The sequence below is a fragment of the Poecilia reticulata genome, chromosome 15, assembly GCF_904066995.2.
Source record: "Poecilia reticulata chromosome 15, P_reticulata-male-v2, whole genome shotgun sequence".
Classification (NCBI taxonomy): Eukaryota; Metazoa; Chordata; class Actinopteri; order Cyprinodontiformes; family Poeciliidae; genus Poecilia; species Poecilia reticulata.
Window position 1 is genome coordinate 4,573,519 of NC_088844.1, and position 8,980 is coordinate 4,582,498.

The 8,980-nt window shown below is 39.8% G+C and overlaps 1 protein-coding gene across 1 annotated transcript; it reads right to left on the minus strand.

Annotated features, from left to right (window-relative positions):
- Positions 1-363: 363 nt before the first annotated feature.
- Positions 364-8,563, minus strand: LOC103476606 (protein NLRC3-like). The gene is made up of 9 exons (XM_008429079.3): positions 8,316-8,563; positions 7,566-7,661; positions 6,533-6,611; positions 6,160-6,382; positions 4,284-6,075; positions 3,865-4,038; positions 3,468-3,641; positions 1,480-1,526; positions 364-1,331 (listed from the first exon to the last, which is right to left on the minus strand). Exons 1-9 carry the CDS (start codon positions 8,393-8,395, stop codon positions 817-819), a joined length of 3,180 nt encoding a protein of 1,059 aa, XP_008427301.2. The 5' UTR covers positions 8,396-8,563; the 3' UTR covers positions 364-816.
- Positions 8,564-8,980: the final 417 nt, after the last annotated feature.

Genomic DNA, 8,980 nt, shown 5'->3' on the forward strand with positions numbered 1-8,980 from the left:
ATATATATATATATATATATATATATATATATATATATATATATATATATATATATATATATATATATATATATATATATATATATATATATGGGTTGGTCCAGTGGTTTTCCGCTTCCTTCGAGGACGTCTCCAGCTGGAACTCACTGAGAGCGTCTGTAATCAGAACTGTGACTATAATAATAATAACAATAATAATAATGGAGGAAGTTGGGTTGCGGTCTGAGAGAGGAATTCAAATGATTGAATTCCTCTCTAATATATATATATATATATATATATATATATATATATATATATATATATATATATATATATATATATATATATATATATTCATTCACAGCCGCCTTGGATATTTTATTTTTTATTTCTTTTACAAATCTAATATGATCAACAAATAACCATCTTTGACAGAAATAATTACAAAGAAATCATTTTATGTCAAAGTTGAAGCTGATTTCTGCAACACATGAAAACAGAAACTGGCATTGTCTAGCGATTGAGAAAAACTGTCCGACATTTAAATTAAATCTGATCAATGAATGAAAGGAAAACACCAAGAGAGAAACACAACATCCTGACATTCAGTGTGAAGCTTTGACTGGAAACAGAATAACAACATGTGAATCCTGGAAAAATCCTTGCTTCCATCTTTAAACAACTGGAAGAGGAAGAAGTTTCCAAGGAATTAGAAGAGTTTAAAACCATGAATCTTAAAAATGTGTTTCTGAGTGAAAGAGAAATATAGAGACTGAACTATTTGTTCAAGAGTGACAACACTCCTCTGACAGGAGTTGACTCTTTAGGCTCAACTCAGCACAGAAACACTGAGGAATAGACACTGAACCAAAATCCAGGAAGCAGAGGTTCAGTGAATGTGGTTTTGAAGGTGTGGAGGTGGATCAGTGAGTCAGAGAAAACTCTGTAGAAGGACAGAATGCCAGCAGGACAGTCCACATACACTGCTACTCTGTTAGAGACAGAGGACAAGGAGGAGGGAATGTTTGTTGCCTTGTTATTGTGACAGGCAGTATAACCACCTTTAAAGCATCTAAGACACCAAGACTGATCATTCCATCCAAACCAACAGTCTCCTTTCCTCTTTATTCCTCTGTAACTCACCGATATGTCAACATTTCCTTTCCACTCAACCTCCCAGTAACAGCGACCAGTCAAATCAGTTCTACACAGCAGTTGAGCAGGATCAAATCTGTCTGGATGATCAGGATATGACTGAAGCTCCTTAATACGTGTCACCTCCCTGTTGTCTTCAGACAGTTTAAGGCTTCTGTTCACTGTGTTTGTGTCAATGGCGAGTTCACAGGAATCTGATGGAGAGAACAAACACAATCCAGCTGCAATTATTGATCATTTATTGACATTTTGAGAATGACTCCAGAATGAGTGATGTGATGTTTGAAGATGGTTCAATTTGAGCTGCTTTGTTGTCATGAATCAAATGAAACAAACACTTACACTTCCTCAGACCTGGTGTCAACCATTCGACTCCAGCAGGCTCCACCCTGAAAGGAAGAGGGAGATCAGACAATCAGTCTCTTTCAGTATGTAGACATAGACATTACATGTCTCTCACACACACATTGCCCTACTACCTCCACATTTCAAACTGCATTGGATGTAGAAAGGACAGTTGTACTGTAGCACAAATTATTTATCCAAATACAGGGAAAATTCCAATAGAGAGGAGAAAGGAAATCTCTCAGTAACAACCTGTGGAAACACACAGGGTCGCAACTACATATTATTCAGGTGGATACGAACACATACATCGGCGCCCCCCTCCCCCCCTACATCCTAGTGTCTTAGGATGTAGTGCTTGTGGGGGCAGGCAGAATTCTTTGTGTTTTGACTTGCTTTGCTAAGTACTCTTTTCTTGGATTTCTAATTGGCTGTGATCCCTTATATTTAGCTACGTGCAGAAGTTTACTCTTCCAACAACTTTAAGTGTGTTTTGGCTGTGCAAGATTGGTGTATCTTTGCTGATTAAACTATAAATAATAGTGGAAATTTCCATGAGATGAGAAATTGGGAGGTGAAAGGGTTAATTATTTTTATTTAAGAAGAATCTTATTGTGAGCGGTCAACTCAAAATATTTGCAGATTTCAAAAATGTTCCTCTTGCAATCGATCAAGCTTATTTGTGTAGCATATTTCAACAGTAACGCAGCTAAAAGTGCTTTACTTCACAAAATCACAAAAATATAGTCATTAAAAAACACAATAATCAACAAGTGAGAAAATCAGTAATAAACATTACATTTTGATGATTGCCATCATCAAAATTATCAATACACATCGAATGTGTTGGTCAATTTGTCTTTTATTTCGGCCACTGCTGATGACAAATACTCTCCTCAGATGCTCTGATGCTTGATCAAATTACAGACAAACAGCCATGAAGAAGCACGGCTCATTACACTTTTATCTTGAAACCGACATGCAAAATTACACGTTTCCCATGTAATCCTAGGCATCTTTTGTTGTCAGTTAAACAATTGACAATATTGGGACAGTCCAACTCCGTTAGTTTTCCATCATCCTCAGAGTCTCACAGGTCTGAGGATGAGAGTCGCCATATATATGGCGACTCTCAAAGAGCCAAATTTGTGATCTTTGTGGTTTTCCAAGATGGGTTCCTTCCTGCTAACAAGTTTCCGAAACCACAACTGGCCTGCAACTCTCAGCAAGAATCAAATTCCAGTTTGTGGTTCAGCTCACATTAGCATTTGAGTCTGAGCATTCACAGCTTGGCATACTAAATCAGATTTGTTCAGTTGCTCGGTGATCCTTTTTTAGACTCAAGTTTCTGTCTGAGGTGAATTATGCTTATCTTTTAAATGCTTGCAACAGGTGCTTTTACTACATCCCAAAAGTATTATTGTAACTCTCTGTGTTGGTGTTAGTCAGGTATGCCTTGATTGATTGCAGGTGATCCAGAATGTTGCAGTTTGTCTTCTGACATAATCTCAAAGTCGTGAACAGACTGCTGGGTATATCTTTGACCTCCCAGCAGCCTTATCTGACTTCCAAATCTCTTTAGATCTAGCAATATTTGCTTTTAGCTGAACCAAGGTCTAGGCTGGTTCACATATGTGATTGAACGGTTAAAGCATTTAAGACTCTAAACTGCTGAATTAGCTAGACCTACACAACAGGCAAGCTCTTACTGTTGAGGTTGAGGGTCCAGAAGATTTAGCTCTGTTTTACTTTGCCGTCACTTTCTGGCCATAACTTTGTGAAATCTTGCATCTGGTTTTAAATCAGATTAAACTCTAAATTTAACCACAGTCTTCTGTTTAAACCAACTCCCTACAGTAATGAGATACGATATGGTGATCTCGTTAGTTATTTTTAACATGTTTAGTTATTATCAAATTCACTTTAAAGTTATAAATTAATTCTTCCTCCTCTACCAGAGGGACTTTCAACAGGTTCCTCCATACCTGAGAGCTTCCAGTTTCCAGAGTGGATCCTTAAGTCCAGCTGATAGCAGCTTCCCTCCTGAATCTCCTGGATGATTGTAGCTCAGGTCCAACTCTTTCAGATGGGAGGGGTTAGATGTCAGAGCAGAGTCCAGAGAAGCACAGCCTTCATTTGAGATCAGGCAGCCTGACAAGCTGCAGAAACAAAAGGTTTTGTATCTATTTTTTGCTGCTTGTGCTTATTATATGTCTGTAAGTTTTCTGCTGTTGACTTAAAATACTTTAGCAAATATCAGAGAAAACATTCAGCTAAAACATTCACACTGTATTTTCATAGGAAATTTTATTTTTCCTATTGGAAATAACATTGATATCATCCTCAATAGCTGATAATGGACAGAAACTGAGAACACTGTACCTGAGAGTTTCCAGTTTGCAGTTTGGACTCTTCAGTCCAGCAGATAGAAGCTTCACTCCTGAATCCTTCAGGTTGTTATTACTCAGATCTAGTTCTCTGAGACTGGAGGACTGGGAGCTGAGAATTGAGGACAGAGCTTCACAGCTTCTCTCTGTGAGGTTACAGACACTCAGTCTGAGGAGATATAGAGAAAAATCTGTTATTAAACAATTAATCAAAAATGTGTTTGTTTCTTTCAGCCACCAATGTTATCTTTGGAAAGATTGATTGAACTGCCTTATTTTACACATCTTTATGTTGCCTTTTGTTGTGAACTGGTTAATTATAAAAGAATTGAAACCACAAAAATCAATATTTGCCACTCCATTAGCAGATTTCTCACTATCAAAAACAAATACAGTAACAATTTGTATTCTTACAAAGCTTTGTTGGAGGCTTTAACCACTGGCAGCAGCCTAAGAAGAACCTCATCCGAAGCAGAGTATTTCTTCAGATCAAATACATCCGGATCTTCTATTGATGACACTAAGATGAAACCCAGAGCTGACCACTGAGCAGGAGACAGTTCATCTGTGGAGAGACTTCCTGAACTCAGAGACTGTTGTATCTCCTCCACGAGGGAACGATCATTCAGTTCATTCAGACAGTGGAACAGATTGATGTTTTTCTCTGCAGACACATTCTCACTGATCTTCTCCTTGATGTACTGAACTGTTTCCTCATTGGTCTGTGCGCTACTTCCTGTCTGTTTCAGCAGACCTTGTAGGAGTCTCTGATTGGTATGCAGTGAAAGTCCCAAAAGGAAGCGTAGGAATAAGTCCAGGTGTCCATTTGGATTTTGCAAGGCCTGATCAACAGCTCTCTGATGGAGATATTTTGTTTCTGAAATCTTAAATTTCAAAGACATTGTAGATGTTTGTGTTTCTTCCATCAGGTTGACACCAGAGTTGATGAAGGTCAGATGAACATGAAGAGCAGCCAGAAACTCCTGAACACTCAGATGGACGAAGCAGAAGACCTTGTCCTGGTACAGCCCTCTCTCCTCTCTAAAGATCTGTGTGAACACTCCTGAGTACACTGAGGCTGCTCTGATATCAATGCCACACTCTGTCAGGTCTGATTCATAGAAGATCAGGTTGCCTTTCTGCAGCTGATCAAAAGCCAGTTTTCCCAGAGACTCAATCATCTTCCTGCTCTCTGGACTCCAGTGTGGATCTGTTTCAGCTCCTCCCTCATACTTCACCTTCTTCACTTTGGTCTGAACCACCAGGAAGTGGATGTACATCTCAGTCAGGGTGCTGGGCAGCTCTCTTCTCTCTTTGGTCTCCAACACATCCTCCAGAACTGTAGCAGTGATCCAGCAGAAGACTGGGATGTGGCACATGATGTGGAGGCTACGTGATGTCTTTATGTGGGAAATGATCCTGCTGGCCTGCTCCTTATTTCTGAATCTATTCCTGAAGTACTCCTCCTTCTGTGAGTCACTGAACCCTCGGATCTCTGTCACCATGCCAACATACTCAGAAGAGATCTGACTGGCTGCTGCAGATCGTGTGGTTATCCAGAGGAGAGCAGAGGGAAGCAGTTTCCCCCTGATGAGGTTTGTCAGCAGAACATCCACTGAGCTGGACTCTGTAGCATCAGTCAGGATCTCCTTGTTGTGGAAGTCCAGAGGAAGTCGACTCTCATCCAGACCATCAAAGATGAACAGAATCTGGAAGTTTCCAAAGCTGCAGATTTCTTTGGTTTCAGTAAAGAAGTGATGAACCAGTTCCACCAAGCTGAACTTTTTCTCTTTCAGCACATTCAGCTCTCTGAAGGTGAATGGAAATATGAACTGGATGTTCTGGTGGGCTTTGTCTTCAGCCCAGTCCAGAATGAACTTCTGTGTTAAGACTGTTTTCCCAATGCCAGCCACTCCCTTTGTCATCACTGTTCTGATTGGTTGATCTCTTCCAGGTGGGACTTTAAAGATGTCTTCTTGTCTGATTGTTGTTTCTAGTCTGTGTGGTTTCCTGGATGCTGTTTCAATCTGTCTGATCTCATGTTCATCATTGACCCCTCCAGTTCCTCCCTCTGTGATGTAGAGCTCTGTGTAGATCTGGTTCAGAAGGGTTGGACTTCCTGCTTTAGCATTCCCCTCAAACACACACTGGAACTTCTTCTGCAGACTAGATTTATGTTCATGTTGACAAGATGCAGGAATTGTTTCTGAATGAAGAATAAATCATTTTAATATATTTTAGTTTAGAATGATTTTTCCATCAGGTCCAATCTTTGCAGAAATCCTCTTACTTCTTTGCAGACAGTCAGCCAGCACCTCCTGCTTCATCATCCTCAGGAAGTTCACTGTGATCCCCATCACTGCTTCTCTGCTGTTCTTCCTCTGCTCATCATCCTCACCTTCCACCTCCTCATTTCCCTGACTTTCTGAGCATTCTGGGTCATCTTGACTCAAAACATTCTTGATCTTCTTCAGCTCCTTCTTCACAAACATGACAATATTGTCCTCCAGCAGCTGAAAGAAAATAACATATGAAGGACACATCAGAATGAAATCATGGAACAAAACATCAAATCCATGTTAGACAGATTTATCTACAAGTTGCAGCATGGAGATGACTGTGAACAGAATCCATGGAAAAGCAGCAGTTGTACATGTGCAGACCATAAATATGGAGTCCAACTGTGTTTGGTGCTGCTGGCTAAATGGACCACTGGGAACTTCTGAGTTCTGCAGGTCCACTCTGTGGAGGAATCACGAACAATTAGGAAGTCCGTAAATATTTATCTGACCGTTTTCACAGATGAAATCTCCTAGAGCATCACAGTAAAACTCATTAAAAAAGAGCATCAAATGAACACATTACAAGTAAGTTAAGAAGTAGAAGATGAAATGAAATGATGAAAACCAGATTCACCAGAATCCCCCAACAGATGTTTTAAAAACATCTGTTGGGTGATATTCACAATATATTTTTGATGTTCACAATATAATTGTGAGTATCTCAGTGCTAACTGGGAGGAAGCTGGATTTCTGTTCTTGGTTCCTGACCATAGTCTAGTCTCTGTGAAACTAATAAAGCCAGTATGAACTGATAACACCATTGCAAGTTTGGCTTTATTTATTATCCTGGATTTCTGAATGCTACTTAAGTAATTTAAGAACCTGATGAAGTCAATAGGACCACATCATTTGCAAAAACCAAAGATGCAATCTAAGGCTGCATCCTGTCTGTTTCAGCAGACCTTGTAGGAGTCTCTGATTGGTATGCAGTGAAAGTCCCAAAAGGAAGCGTTGCCAAGGTGTTGAGTTACCTCAACACCTTGGCAACTCCCAGAAATTACTCCCAGTTACAAAGGGCAACTTTAGCAGAATTCAACTCTCACTGGAAACTAGCCTGATTTACTGTCGGCAATGCGGACCAAGCTCTTACACTGGTTACACAGAGACCTAACAGTCCATATCAAAGGGCCTGGTACCCCATACTCCCAGAGTACCATCAGGGTCCCCAAGGGACAAGATCAACCACCTTCTCCAAGTCCTCAAAGCAGTGATTGTGCAAACTCCCTTGCACCCTCCAGGACTCTCCACACAGAAATGTGGAAAAAAAGAGCTGAGCTCAGGTTAAACACATGTTAGAATGAAACATTTCAGACCTACTGAGTTCACAGAGTTACAGCAGTTAGATTCAGCTCACCTCTCTGATGGTGGAGTTCCAGGAGATTTAAAGTTAATGAAGTCATCCTTTGACCCATCACTCTGGAAGGACACACAGCTGGGTTCTGGTTTGAGGCTATGATAGATCATTACAAAAAATATCAAAAACTAGGATTAAAACACACCAGGTTCTGCCCACATACTAGCCAATATTTACATTATAGACCCATAAGAGTAGGAACCTGGTTGAACAATGGGACAAATTGTCTCCAAGTTAAATAATGATTTCATGTTAATTGCCTCTTCAGATTTGATGAAGGATAGCTCTGGGTAAAAGCTGGGATCTACATAGGTAACAGAGATTCTGCTACATTTAATTGATTTTCACAAGATCCTATGAGTACCTACATAGAGTGAGTTGTATTCAGTCAGAAAATCAATTTAAATATTCCATAAATGTCTGATCATTCATCATTCTTTCACTGATGAAAAATGTTCAAAGTTGTTGGTCATCAAGATCCAGGATATATGTTGGAAGTTGGTGAGTTTTTCCAGATGTGTCCTGCTAGAACATAGAGCTCTCACCAACAGCCTGGTGTCACTCAGCTGCTTCTGCATTGCTGACTTGATGTTTGGAAAAACACACCAATACCATTCTGAGCTGCTCTGTTCAGTCTGGATGAAGCACCAAAGAGGAACAGCAGCAGCTTCATCATCATGACTGTTTTGGTTTGATATATTGTGAATGTGTGTGAAAAGGGTTCTGGACAGTTAGAGATGGTGATCTCACCTTTGACCTTTGCTCTGGCTCTCATCTTCCCCACACAGAATGGTTTTAGAGGGAGGGTCTCTGTGCTCATACTCATTCATGTTGCTGAATTCACATCCACATCAGCTCACACACACTTTCAACTTTCACCTGTAGATGAAACACAAATAATTCATCTGCACATCAACTCTGATCATCCTTTACATCATTAGTGCAGGAAAAAGATCAGCTGCTCCTGAAGCCTCATTTTCCTGTCAATGACTTTGAAAAGACCCTCATCACCTCTGGCTGTGATCCTCTGGATGTTGATCTGGATCAGTTTTTTTCTGCTTTTCTTTCAAAATTTCTAAAACCCAGCAGTTCCACTGTCCTCTGGGTTCCTGTATGTCTCCAGACTAACATGTGATTACTAGATTTCCTCAACATCCACAAACTTTCATGAACACAGAGTTCCTCCTTAGCCTGGAAATCTCGAAAAGAGCTAATTTGATTTCAGTTTATTTTTGATCTGGGGAATTGTCGAAAAAAAACATTTGTTTCTTTTAAAAGAAACACAAACAGTGTTTTTCTTTCTTTCCTTCCTTGTGTCCTTGTTTCTGGTCTTCTTTCCTTCCATTTGAACATCTATCTTTCCTCATCCTCCTACACCTTTTTTAAGTTAATAATTCATCTAAATTGATGAAAAT